General features: G+C 39.7%; 1 protein-coding gene across 3 annotated transcripts in view; it reads right to left on the reverse strand.

Moving 5' to 3' along the window:
• Positions 1-1,692: 1,692 nt before the first annotated feature.
• lzts2a (leucine zipper, putative tumor suppressor 2a) overlaps positions 1,693-15,076 on the reverse strand; it is a 59,647-nt gene continuing 46,263 nt past the window's right edge. For all 3 annotated transcript variants that reach the window (XM_084391847.1, XM_084391849.1, XM_084391848.1), the window contains 4 exons: positions 6,017-6,550; positions 3,755-4,327; positions 3,383-3,652; positions 1,693-3,297 (listed from right to left, as the gene is read on the reverse strand). In XM_084391847.1, coding sequence (XP_084247973.1) covers positions 2,518-3,297; positions 3,383-3,652; positions 3,755-4,327; positions 6,017-6,523 — 2,130 coding nt within the window. In that variant the 5' untranslated portion in view covers positions 6,524-6,550 and the 3' untranslated portion in view covers positions 1,693-2,517. The remainder of the gene's footprint in view (positions 3,298-3,382; positions 3,653-3,754; positions 4,328-6,016; positions 6,551-15,076) is intronic.

Raw genomic sequence — 15,076 nt, forward strand, 5'->3', positions numbered from 1 at the left:
TAAATACATGTGCGGTAGACTCCATGAGAATATAAAAGCACCAACTACTGTATGAAATACTATCAGAGCTGATGGCAAATGATCCCTCTGGACAACAGTGTGTGAAATATGCAATTCAGATTTATTAAACCCACAAAGTTACCTGTGTTACCACAAAATAGCTTGATGTGCTATATATAAAAATATACATCACATATATATTTAATTTTTCATATCTATTTTGTTTTAAAGGATCTGTTCTGTAAAAACAACAAAGTTTATATTGTATATATCCCTTTAACAAAATGACCACAAACATTTGATTAGTATTTCTCAGATTGTATGTAAATCTATTATGATATATATCTATGCATTCATCAACTATGTCATTACTTCGCAGACTTGGTTGGAAAAACCAACCCACTGACCTGTGTGAAGCCATAACGTGACTCGACGCCAGACTGTCTGGCCACAGAAATGCTACGGTGTCATGCACACATGCTATTCACTCTGTACAGTGTGCAAGGCAATACTCAAAAAAAAAAAACAAGAAAAAATATATTTGCCTCTATATTTGTTAGTTATGTCTGCTAATATATCATCTAATTATAAAAATAACACTTCTACATCAGTAATTAGTATCAAATGTAGTGTAAGCAGCGGGGCTGTGAGATGAGCGGTGACAGTTCTTGCTGCATAGTGCCGTAAATGGCTAAGAAATGACACAATGTTACTGAGTACTTAACACCAGCACAGCTAGAACACCAAGAATGAATTCAACAAAACTGCAGCTTCGGTGGCCTAACATGATATGCTCAATAGAGTGCCTTCAGGGGCTACGTTCACACTGCAAGTCACACTGCAAGTCTTAGTGCTCAATTATTGCTCAGATCTGATTTTGGATAGCTGTTCACATTGTTGTTTTAAATGAGTCCAGTATCAGATCCTAGTGTGAACAGATCGTGATCCTGAACTGAACCGCACGCGCAAAAGAATGATAAATGCATCATGCAGCATGCTGTGAACATTAAAGTAAGTGATTATCCGTTTATTAATAGTGTGATCTGTCTCGGCATTTATGTGCAGGCAATATTAAATAAAGACGTAGGATGCGGGAAAAAAGAGAGCAGAGATTTTAAACATTTATGATGTTTTGCTTGTATATAGAGCTGTCACGTAATACTTGAGCTCTGGCACATCACTGTTCTTCACTGACTACCTTTCCCAACCTTTTGTCATGATAATTCGAGTATGTGACTCCCATGAGCGCAGAATTGTGACGAATGTCAATTTAGAGTAACGTAAAAGTCACATTAATACCTATGTGACTGTTCAGACTGTGAACAGACTGTGTCGTATTGTAAAACATCTGACCTGTATCGGATTTAGGACCACATATGGAAGTGGCACAAATCGGAATTGAAAAGATCAGATTCCATGTGGTTTGTTCTGTTCACACTGTCATGACAAAAACAGATGAGGGTCACATGTGAGCAAAAAAATCAGATTTGGGGCTTCATTTACCTGCAGTCTGAACGTATCCCAAATCTCTTCCCATCAGTGTTAATGCTGGTACAATGGGCGAGGCGAGGATTGTGCTCTTTCCATTATAGGATATGATAAACTCCATGAAACCCTTACCCTACATGCTGTATTTCTTCCTATCAGTTCTTCAATCTCATAGCCATTTCAGTATATTTCTTTGCTGAGACAGTCTTTTCTGATTGTGTGTAAGGTATTCAGTATGAAAATATTGTAATTAAGGCTGCAAAGTGCCAATCAATTTTAATGTAATCAAATGAATCGCAAATAACCGCATACATCAATATTTGCTAAGAAAAATTTCCAAATGAAAATGTTACATTATTGTAGCAAGCGAGTAAAGTATTGAATAGACAGTTTCATATACTGTATGTTTGATCTGTTTCTTCATATAATTGAATATAAGCCAATCCTTGGTCTACAGTCCACAGCAACCCGTTTAGCAAATGGGTTTGTCAATCTGTCCAAGGTAGTTCACAAAGGACGCATTCTAGTGTTCTCTCTACACTACAAACATCTTTGGCCGTTACGTCTCATCTTGCTGCTCGTTTCAATTTCTTGTAGCTCTGTATTCTGTTCAAATGTGTAGTTACATTTTTCAACAGAAAAACACGTCTTTTGTGAACTTCCTATGTGATCGTTCTTTTAATTCATTGAACTTAATTACAGCCCTAGTTGTACTATAGGGGTTTGTCAGCAACAAAGCACCATTTTTTAGGACATCCTTCCCTTCATCAATGGCATCATTTAACTGCTGTTCACAGTCATTTTACATTCATCTGTAGTCCCTCACAGGTTTCTGAGGCAGGAAGTGATAATAAAGATGTCTAAATACAAACATTCCCTGTTTTATTGGCCTCTGCGGACATCACAACAATAACTTGCCTTGAACACAAGTCTTTTTGAAATAGTGTAGAGAAGCATGCCAAATGACACGGCAGAAAGACTGGTGCTCCTCACACAAGCACAGTGGAGATGTATTTTTGGAGGGCAGAGTTAGATTTCAGTGGCAGTGATCTCCTCAAAATGGATCTCGTTGCTACGCATGTCAAACTCCTCCATGTCCCTGTTCTCCAGCTCCAGACTAAGTTCCCTCATCACACGCTCCAGGTCACGGTTTCTGCGGTACATCTGGATGTAGTTCTGCTGCAGCTGCTTCTGGTAACGGATCACCTTGTCTTTCTCCTCTTGCCACACCCTGCGTTCCTCGTCAAAGCCCTCCAGCTGGTCCTCGCTCCGCCTCCTCTCGTACATCAGCTCTGCGCGCAGTCGGTCCACCTGCTGACGGAGACCGTGAAGCATGTCCACGCTCTGGCGCTGCACCTTCGCTTCATCACTATCATATGCTAGAAGCTGCTCTTCGCTGTTGTTGTCCCGGAAAGCAGGGCTGATCCCGTGAGTGATCACCCCACGGCTTTGGGGCAGGGGCAAGCTCATGCACTGGCCTTTAGAAGGAAGAGCTTGGGACGTAGGCACCGCCAAAGCCTCTTTAAGACGGATGGACTCTTCCTCCAAACGGCCCATCTTCTCCCGCAGGAGCTCCGCTTCGCTCTTACGGCGCTGTAGCTCATTCTCGCAAACCTCGAGTTCAAGTGTGCGAGTGCGGGCTGTGGCGTGGGCTTCCTGTGAGCGAGTCTGGCTAGCCTGAAGCTCAGAACGAGCCTCTCTCAACTGGGCCTTCAAAGCAACAATCTCGCTGGCCTTCTGACCAAGATCCGCCTGTAAGTCCTTCAGCTGCTGCTTCAGCAGAGAAATCTCACCTGACTTCTGACACACCTGTGAGACAGAAACATTCAAATTCATTGAATGTACCTGTAGTAATTACTCAATGCTAGATCCACACGGCTAAAGAAGTTCTCACCTCCCACTTTGTCTCTTCTAGACGAGGGCCTAGTTGAGTCTGCTCCCTCTCAAAAGAGGCACATCTCTTCTCCAACGCCTCCCGTTCTTGTAGCAGTTGAGAGAAGTCCTCCTGTAATTTCTTCTTCTCCTGTTGCAGCTGAAACACCTGCAACTGCAGAACCTGTTGCGCCCGTTGTGCCTTCAGCTGCACCTGCTTCATCTTCGATGCACAGCTCTGCCGGAGGTCCTCCAACTCTTGCTCGCAGCGCTTCTGTTTCTCCTCATACACCTGCATGGAGAAGACACATGAATTGACTTAGGTTGTATACACTGTATCTTACAATTCCCTGTCAAATGACACTAATAAATGGTAGAAAACAGTGATTGTCACCTGACAGATGGCTGCCTCATTCTCATCCAGGTTGTCCCTAAGTTGCTGCAGCTCCAGGTCTCTTTCCCTCAGCTTCTCCTCAAGATCCCGAATGACGCCTTCATAACCTTCTCCTGGAGCCGGGGAGCGGCCACATGATCCGCTGTCTGAGAGGGGTTGGCCACGCCCACTTAAAGACCCTGTACTCTTACTGGATGATGACCGACCGCTGTCGGAGTTAGAGTGTCCATGGCCACCACCGGAGCGTGCGGTTTCCATGTGCCCAGTGGGTACTTCACTCTGTGCCAGGCTGTACCCTGTGCTGCTGTAAGTGGGTAGGCTAGAAAGGGAGTTGCGGCCTGAGTCGGACATAGTGACGGACTGGCTACTCCGTGCGTTGCGTCCCCCACTGTAAGAGTTGCGCTTTTCCTGACAACCCAACCCCGCTCCATTGCCAGGAAGTAAGAGGTTGAGGCTGCCCTGGCTTTCAGACAGACTGCCCCCTGACCGCGGAGGCAGGTACTGCACAGAGTTGCGATTTTTGGGCACGACAGGCTTAAAGGCAGTGGGACGGATCAGTATCTTCTCCATACTCTGTAATCAAAAGTAAATGGTTCATGTAAAACAGTGTTTCCTTATACATATATTAACATTTTATTTTATTCCTGTGATAGCAATGCTGAATTTTCAGCAGCTATTACTCTCTTCTCGTGTCACATGATCTTTCAGAAATTATTCTAATATGCTGATTTGGTTCTCAAGAAACATTATTATTATTATCATCAATGTTGAAAACAATTGTGCTGCTTAATATTTTTGTGGAAACAGTGATATATTATTTTCAAAATCTTTGATGAATAGAAAGTTCAAAAGAACAGAATTCTTTTGTAACATTAGAAATGCCTTTACTGTCACTTTGAATGTGTCTTTGGTTTAATAATTATTAATTTATTTAAAAATGAATGACCCCATGAATTGATGAACTTACTGACCCCAAACTTTTGAATGGCGAATGAAGTGAGTGAAGCCACCAACATAACTGAGTGTAAATTAGATGTTAAATGTGTAGAGTGATGGGCATATTGATGTATTGCAGTGATTAAAGGCTCTCCTCGGTCAATAAAAATTAATAGCCAATTAGATGTACTACCCACTGTGTGAAATGAGCATCAGCAAAACCTTCTTTCATTTCTTCTAAAACAAATTAATGAGACCTCGACAATGATATGATGGAGTTATTTAAAGAAATGGTTCAAAGACTGTTGCATTAACATTAATGCACTTTCAATGGACATCTATATGGTACCCAGCATGTGTCAGAAAAGTAAAGCCCCTTACCATAAATGCGAGCTTAAGCTTCCAAGGCTTTAAGCAATTGTAAACAGTTAATAACATCGAAGGTTTTAGTGGTTTTTCAGTTTGAGCCCGAGTCGGATTCTGAAAATGCGGATAAATCAAGCCGATAGATTGGAACCAACTTTGCAAGCATGACTTGAGTAGAATGTTTCTCATTGGTAAGTAGTCTTTGTATATAGCTGATGTGCATTGTACTCTCCCAGGTTCAGGAAGCTGTCCTCTGTAAAAATGACGCCATTTGACGCAACGAAAAGGCAACAGAACTACAATTCACAGAAGCCTCGTCTTCTCTCTTTGCATATGCCTTTGGATCGGCATCATGCTAATATTTCACATTGTGACGTAGACGTTTGAGGAAGTAATATCTGGACTTCGGTCAAGGTATTTTAAACAGTGTTCTCTGTTAGATCGAATAAATCTCTTTGCGGGCAACTATGAGCTTTGTACCTTTGCAGATCGTATACATGCACAAACAGATACATTACACACTAAGGGAAAAGTAAAACATTAAAAAAGCATCATATGACCCCTTTAAGCACTTGTGTTCATTATTTTTCAAGTCATCCTTTGTTAGCCAGAGGGTTATGCGGAACAGATGTCATTTCTGTGAGTTGAGACTATTTCTCTATGGGAGTAGTCCCTTTATAGTACCCTTGCATGTGTCGTGAAAGTTACTGCCTTTACAGATGAACAACTTGATAAGCGGTAGTAAGTGATTATGTCACACTATATGGGAACATACATGTTTAAAACACAGTGTTTTATGTTTATTTTGGTAAGCCTTATCCATAGACTTCTTCCATAAGTGTAATACTCTAATGGCACAAGTTTACATTTATTATAAATATAAAAAGATGTTGTGTCACTAATTTAAAAATGTTTATTGTATTTTTTTAATGTTTACCTCCCAAGCACCACCAGACTCACCTTTTCCAGTCTGCCTGACACTGGGACGAGTTTGGGCGGAGGACCACCAATATTACCATTCATGCCTCTGTTATCAGGAGGCTCTTCAGTATCACTGGATGGGCTGCACGTGGTCACATGGTTATCATTCCAGTCGCCCACTGGCTCGTCACACAAATAGCCATAGTTGCCATTGCCAGCAGAGATGAGGGCAGAGGATTTGTTCTTAGCAGGTAGAGGAGGCTGGCTGGTGAGAAGCTGCTCCTGTGAGCTGGCGCTGCGCAGTGTGCCCTCTTGCTGTCGGAAACAGCTTATAGCGGGTGTGGGTTTGCGATACTTGGCACCAAAGTCGCTGGCGGCTCGGCAGTGGCGCTCCTGGTAGGTACGTCCAGAGATCAGGCTGCTGACGGAACCCATGGTGCCTGCCTCAGCTATGGAGGGGGAGTGAGACACTGAGCAGCACTGCTGGATATCAGCGCTGGGCTTTGGGTGATCAGTGGGCACAGGCAGCGCCTGAACTAGAGCCATGGCGAACACACGCCCAGGATACACACTCTGTAGAGAGAAAAGCAGGAAGATGAGGAAAAATATCGCCTAAATGGGCTGATTGTCATGTAACCTGTAAAATAAAGTTTATAACAACAGTTTTCTGACAAAAGAATCACACATTTTTAGACGTCGCCACACAAATTTTCTCCTTGCACTTTCAGAAAAAAGGTATAAAAGCTGTCACTGGGGCGGTACCTTTTCAAAAGGTATACATTTGTACCTTATTTACCCATAAAGGATGCATATTAGTAGAACAGATCTGGATGTAGTCTTTGACAAAAAAAAATAAAAAATTCTCAGCTTTTTGTGTTGATAAAAAAGGAATGCATGAAGCAAGAATACTATCTATTCCTGCTTTTGATATATTGCATGTTCAGATATTCATACAACAAAATATTCTGGGGGGCATGACATTTTTGTGAAAATTATTGAGTTAAAGGTACATTTCACTACCTAAAGTGTACATATTAGTACCTTTTGAAAGGGTACCACCCCAGCTTTTATACCTTTTTTCTAAGAGTGTGTAACTTTTACACAATGTTGCCACAGAATGAGATCATGGTCTTATTCCAGGTTGTTCAGATTAAGTGCTTTGAGTTATTACAGCAATTTGGGGTTAAAGACCACGTAAGTTTAGTCCATGTCTGTTAGCTTTGAGGCTATCTATATAGTACACTTTAACTCTTGTGTGCTGTTTGGGTCATTCGTGACCATAATAAAAAAAACTTAAACTTAAAAAAAAAGAATAAAAGTTCCCTTCATCAAAATGGCATCATCTTGATGACTTTTCTCAGACTTACTATATCTACACACTTAAAACTAAACTGGAACGATATCTGGTTGTATGTTAGTGTGGGAATAAAGTCACTTTTTAGGGGTCTTTTTTGACCCCATATAGAAAATAAATTGGGTTACAATGTATAACGCTCATGCTCATCTTAAGATAGGATATCCATCTTCATTTTATGTGTGGTATTTAAAAAAATGAATAAGTAATTGAATTTTTTTTTTATAATCGTCATAATGGGAAAACAAATGGGAACAATGGTGGTGGTCAATTAAATAGAGATAAGCAAGCATTAGCAGTTATTGGTAATGTGTCTGTGAATCAGTGTGTCAGGGTTTAATTTGCGGATGGACATTGAGTATATATATAGCCTGCTGCTGTGTGCTAAGAGCAGTCTCACCATGTGGAATAATCTGCAAAAAGCCTGCCAGTCCAATCAATTACACACACCCCCAGTGCACTTCAGAAAACACTCCCAATGCACTTCAAAGAGCCACATGCAGGAGAAACACACAGTCTGAGTCGCCAGGAGAGATCAGACCGCCCTGACTGCACTGGCATCCCAATGACCTCTTTACCACAGGGACAGACAGGCTATGAGAAAGCCAGCCCCATTCTGACTCAAACTTCTCATAAGACATTCCCTGTTCTGCTCACTCATCCACATGCAGCCCCCCACATGCCATTTTAGCTGAGGTTTGAATTCTGATGAAGTCAAAGTAGCAGACTTCAGCACGGGAGGACAGCGTTTTTGTTGTCCCAAACATCCCATCACAATGTTCTTGGGCATAGACAAGTTTCGCTCTGTGAGGAAGATTTCATTTTTGGGTGAATACTTGAATGGTCAATTCATTATCAACCTCTTATATTAACTACAAGTCAAATGGTTTCACATTTTAGAACATTAGAAAAGTCAAATTGTCAAAAACTGTGTAGCAACACAATTGAAGTATGGATATCTTAGGGCTGTCCCAAGCATTGTTCAGGGCCAAGTGTAAGTTGAAGGAAGCGGGACCTCCATTGGTCGGTCCATTTGCGTTTGTCCTTTGGGGGGTCCCCTCGTTCCATTCGCGATCGTCTTTTTCACCAGTTGCACCACCCTAAGGACGGCCCTAGTATCTCCTATATTCGAGCTTCTTCAAAAATCACCACCCTTTGACTAGATTTCAAATATTCCTCATTTTAGACATTCACTCAACCAGCTTCATGAGGTGCAGCCTGGGATGCTTTTTAAATTATTGAAGGAGTTCACTTGTGTGCTGGACACTTGTTGGCTGCTTTTCCTTTAGTAATTGACCCAAATTAAAAAAAAAGTATAATATAATATAATATAATATAATATAATATAATATAATATAATATAATATAATATAATATAATATAATGTTAGACTTGTAAATAGTAAATTTAGTAAATTCAGTCAAGTGTGCCCAAATTTTTGATATGTTCTTAATCAACGTGGTTTATTAATGGGAGCAATACAAGCAAAAGCAAATAATCCAAGGCAGACATCAATACAAGTAGTGCTACCATACCAAATTTCCAAACTCATAATTTAATCATTAAGTTATGAAGAATTTTTTTTTGTTAAAAGTTCAAATTAATTTAAAAAGTAAAAATTGTATTCTTGGTTACATACAGTAAACATGGACCTCATTGGAATAAACCTTTAGGGGAAATTATGAATCTAGATGACTAAACGCCTATTGTCAAGAGGTTGGGTCGGAGGGGAGATTCTGCTCTATTCCTCTGTGTATCCTCTAAATAAATCCAGGTGCATATTGACACGGCAAAAGGAATCTTTCTGTCGCAGCCGCGAATGTGGATATTAATAGCAGAATACTTGGATAAAACAGTGCTGTGAAGGAGATGAAACAGAAAGTTTGAGAGAGGGGAGAAAGGAGGATAGCGTGACTCGCTGAGAGTAACAGTTTCCAGGGCGGTTCTCTGCGAGTGCTTACGCACATGGTTCCACTAACGTGGCTATCAGGTATTTCTGCCTCAGCGCTTCTTATGAAGTATGTTCCCGATGCCAATCCAGCTGACTGCTCTGTGGCTCTGCTGCAGTGCACAACAATCAGTCCTTAAATGCTAATAAACCTCAACTACGACAAAATAATACTAATAACATTTAATAAAACTTACAAAAGGGTTTATATAGGACAAGGTGCATCATGAAGTGTGTGAAGACATTCAGGCTCAGTTAAACGGCACAACTATATGTCACTTAGAAAAATACACATAATTGCAAACTAACTCATCACACTGAAGGCACATTGCCAGTAAATAAATAATCAAAATCAAGATACAGATCCATTTCCATTTTCAAATTTGAAAATGCCAGATTTAATCTGAATTCAGTCTGTGATTTTAGCTGTTCAAACAAAAATAAATCTGTCACATGTGAGGGGAAATGATTTAGCCCAAATCAGATTCTTGAGAAAGTCCAAGACCACAAAAAGACAATGTCAAGACAATCGTGCTGACTGAGATCATCATGGATCACTTCACTCTTTCTGAACTCGCTTCAACTAATTCCACCCCCTCCTCAAAGCCAATCCTCACCCTTTGTTAAACCCAACCTACATCATTCCCAACCAGATTCCAACTGTTACCCTAAAATGAGCTGCATAGCCTCCAAACCACTCACAGAGCCTCAGTACATTCTGCACCTCATACAAACAAACTAACCCAATCATAACCCTGAACATTCTCCCACAGACTGTGATAAAATAATGAGAAGATCCCCTTAGGACCGGCCCCGCACAACCCTGCAAACTTCAAAACCTGCCGGAGAGACCCGACCTCCAGATCTCACTCCTCTCTGATCCTCCTCATCGCAGTCTGAGATCTCAGAAGTATTCACTCTGGTTTTGTTTTGCTGTGTTTTAGAGGTGAATAGGTCTTAATACCCTTAAATATTATGTACAAAGGCCCTATTATATAATATCTAATCATTTGAAACATCTTTTTGTGAAACAATTTGATTACAGAGTATACTAGTGCTGTTTGTTTGATATTTTATGCATTTCAATGACAAATATAATTTACCCCATAACCCCTTTCTAAAATATATATTAGGCACAGGCAGCTATACAAAATTTATACTGTGATAAAACAGTGTGTAGAGAATATTATCTGAAAAATATTTGGTTGACATTAATTGTGGAAAGAAATAATACAAAGTACTGTTAGAAACATACAAAATGGCTGTCAATAGAATTAAATCATTTTGATTAATATCATGATTTCAGACCAGTCTTTAGAACGTAGCACGACACTGTCAAATTCTGTAAATGTTTTAAAATATTTTTTATTATATTATCTATTGTGTATTTTTTTTTAACCAGACACCATGCAGACAGCAATATTTCAGCATTATTTATATACTAATACAGTAGTCAAATGTGTTTTTGTCATTGTGGTTGTTTTTCAGAATCAAATTTTTGCTTACAATTTTTAAGTTTATAATATAATAATTATCTATTTTTGCACTTTTCATTTCCCCCCCATTATTTGTAAACCTTTCCACAGACCCCATAGCACTCCCTTGCAGCCCCCAGTTTGAAAGTCCCTGTATTACACATTTGACATATGTTCTGCCCTGCACTAACGGATGGTTAAAACACGCGCAGCTCTCTCACTCTTGCTCAGTCTTTGATCTTGACAGTGAGAGAATAGTGCATCTCTTTTCTGCAGGTGTTTCTAATCAAATTCCACAGCGAGGTGGCTGGTGGCTGAAATCTCGTTATGATAAGTCTTAATAGCGCCACCGGAAAGGATTAGCGGCGAGGTGTGAATCCCCTGGGAATCACAGAGCTTCTCTGTGGAGTCTGGAGCAGAATAGGATGGAATGCCAGCATTGAGCCTGGAACCCAGCAGAGCTCCAAATCTCCGGGCAGAAATCCCTAAACCCTTAATCACATTTGGTCTCTCTGTTTGGTTCAAGTGCAGTTGCAGTCGCAGGGGCAGGATATTTGATGTGTGTGATGATCCCGATCAAAGCCTCTTTCCATGGAGAAGTTAGACATGACATTGTGGCATCCAACAACAAAGCCTTTGTTCTGACAAAAGCAAGCTTTTTCCCTGAACTGTGCATACCTCATTTTAGAATCAACTCATTTAAGATTTTAGGTCATGCAAATCTGCCAAAGCAAGACCATTTTCAAAATACCCGATAATAAACTTGCGTTACATCACACAACCCTCACAGGCACACACAGATCCACAGAAACACAGGAAACAGCACAAAGGAAATGCTGACCTCATCTACTACCTCATCTGCAACCACACATCCTCATTAACACAGTGTGCTTGTTCCACAAAAACAGAGTGGACAAAAGTACATGCTTGGATAAACGTGGCCCATGGAAAGCAGACAATTAATCCACAAGAATGACTCCTTGTGCAGTAAATAGGGAAAAGCGAGAGCTGCATAGTCTCAGTGCGCTCAAGTGAAAACGATAAAGCAATCAGTGAAACTTATGATACTGTGTTTAACGATTATGAAGCTTTCGGCGGAGCAGGAGCATGTGAGGACTGAAGCGGTCAGCTGTGTGTATTTACATTCTTAAGGGATCTCTACGCCCTGATGACCTTCTAGTCTTTCTCATTAGTCACTCTATCCATTCCTTTAGTTTCTTTTAATCACTCTTCTTCCTTCCTGCTCTCTCCCTTGAGTCACTCATTTTCATTCCTTAACGGAATGTCCCAGGTACATTGCAACTTATCTACAGCTGTAAAACTGGTCACTTTTGCACATTTTTAATTTGCTTTATAGTTTCAGTTTTCCTTTTTTTAATAATTTTGTTTAGTAAATATTTCTGTATGTTTTTTTTTTAAATTCAGTTTTAGTAACTTTAGAACTTTTAACATTTATTTTAGTTATTTGCAAAGGCAACATTTTTCATTTTCGTTCAAGTTTTTTCATCTAATATTTTTTTTTTTTGGATAGTTTTAGTTTAAGTTAACAATAAAAACGAATATCTGTGATGAATAATTCGATGTTTGCCCACAAAACTAGTCTCACCACAAAAAGTTAGACAACTTCGCAGCTCTAAAAATATACTTTTTTAATAAAATAAAAAAAGTTTTTCCTTTTACACTGTCCTCTCATCATCTAGCACTAATGTACATCTCTATCAGATATAGATATGAATCAGTGTCCTGCTTCAGTCACACGTCCAAACCCCCCGAGATCTCCAAACGGCCGCTCTGCAACCTGCGCCCCGCTCCGCTGCTTCCTGCCAGCTGCACTCGTATTGTCCCCTCCATCAGATAACATACACAATGATACAAAAACACTCACGGTTACATTCACAAACACACCGAAAAAAGATCATGGTCACATGACCGCAGCAGAAAACTAAACATACTGTTAGTGATCTGAAGGACCTACTTTGGAAAACACAAAACAGCTCTAATTAGGTTGCTGCAATTACAAGGTGTGTGTGTGCTCATGAATTATTCATATATGCCATTGAGAGTAATCGTAGCGGTAATTAAACTTAATTAACATAGTATTTGTTATTTAGGAAGAGGGAAATTAGCAATTTACAGTTACTACAAAAAGCCAAACAACACAATTAATTAGACTGCACTAAATTAGTTTAGAAAAGAATGCCACAACAACTACAACTAATGAGACCTAAAAATAAAAAGGTCATATAGTGTTAAGTTGGTGAGTTTTTTTTTTAAATCTATTGTGCTGATGATTATAGGAATGATCTACATTCAGAAGATTATAAATCATAAAAAATATTCCATGGCCCTTTATGCTAGTATAGTGTTACTAATGCTAAATCTCAATTTGCATACTACTGTGTTTGTCTTATTCAGTTTTCTGGATTAGGATTAGTGTGTCCCAAATTGTAATGAAACTATGTCAAAGGACCCTGAAATGGCATTTCTTTTACGGTGTATTTTTGAAGTGTGGATCCATGCTTTTAACATTCACAACCCCACTAAAGAGTTGAGGACAGATCTCAACTCTTTATAAATAAAAAAATATTGAACAAAATTACTAACGCAGCATCTGTTTTTTTCTGGCATCCTTTGGCTAGAGATACAATATATGCCTATACTCTTATTCATTCAAGTGTTTTTAAACCACCCAACTGTGACAAGGGTCGTAACACACCAAGCCTGCTATGTTTTAGGACTGTATATCTGCAATCCTAGTTTTGGTTTCCCTTTGTGAATGATGAAAACAGACTATTGATACCTGCTGATATAGACCGTTATTTCCTTACACACAGGCACAAAATGCACATGCTAGCTGGCAGTCACCTGTAGTCTTTGCGGTGTGTTAAGGTGCAGCTTTTTGGCCCAGACATAGCCAATGTGAGGTGACAACACAGTCTGCTTTCACCACCGCTAGTTCTTTGACGTCAGCTTGGTGTGTCATTGCCTTCAGATGCAAAAGAGAACTCAATTCAGTACTATGAAGTGGCTCTCTGTGTTCACTAGTGATAGGAGTCTACTCCAGAAGAGTGGATTCCTCAACTCTGATTAGCCCTGTAGAGTTGGGGTTGACTCCAGCACAGGAAACAACCTTCGTTGTTGGCTCTGTTACTTTGTCCGAAATCGCTGACTTGTTCACTCATTCTCAAATTCCTATATAGAGCATGGCAGTTTAGTGCACTATATCAGCAAGGAGTGAATGAGATTAAAATGTGTGATTAATAGTATTCTTTTTATCTACTATGACAGCACTAAAATGAACACTCAATTGTACATGCTTGTCTACACAATACTGGTGTACAGTGTTTCTGCATACTCAGAAGTTATGTACTTTGTCATCACCAGCCAAGTACATACTTTTAGTGCATAGTAGAAGTATACAATATAGGATACAGCTTCAGGAATGTGGATGTCAGTCACTTTTTACATATATCCTCCACTGTCCTTGTCAGCTAATGCGCAAGACTGGCTAAAATAAATTAGCTAAAGACTTGATAAATTGAATTATGCTGTTGGCCAGTCTGAAAAGTCCACCGGCGCCCAAGTCTGGAGAAACAGAGTTTAGTCATGAATGACGCATTTGCAATAATAGAGTCAATGGAGCAAGAGAGAGGGAGTCATTACCATCAGTGGACCCAAATATCCTCCTCAGAGTGTACTGAAGTGATCTGACGGACTGAATTAAACAGATGCAGTATCTTCTTTCATCCCTTCTTTTCTCAGTCAGGAGTTTTATTCTGAAGGATGACAATGAGTCACTGATCACACTTTCACAGCCTTGCTGTCTGAGAACAAGGATTATTCTTTCTGGCACATGTACAAAAGCACTGAGTGTGTTGTCATTAATTATGTGTGTAAAATTCTCTGTGTCAGGAAAACAAAGCAGAATGGGAACAGGGAGTGTGTGTATGGTTTACTGATAAGGAAGATGAGAGTCTTCTTAACTCCTTTATGATGTCTTTAAAATTCTTAGGGTTCTCATGGTAATAGAAATAAAAATATACCTGGTCACTTCATGCGTTTTACTGATCAGATAGCTGTCCAATTAGTTAAAACTGTTAAATTTACTCTTGGCCACATAAATGTGTCTCCCCAAAACGAATATAAATCCGATCTTCAAGTCCTTATCGAATTTATACAAAAATTTTGATAAAAACTACTGAAGTATAAAGTTTGTTTTATAGAGGGAATAGTAAAAAAAATAAGGCAAGCCATTATCTATGACTTTTTTATATACGTAATTGGGAATGATAAAACAAAACACAACATATTAAAGGCCCGTT

This window comes from Rutilus rutilus (genome assembly GCF_951802725.1).
Source record: "Rutilus rutilus genome assembly, chromosome: 20".
NCBI lineage: Eukaryota > Metazoa > Chordata > Actinopteri > Cypriniformes > Leuciscidae > Rutilus > Rutilus rutilus.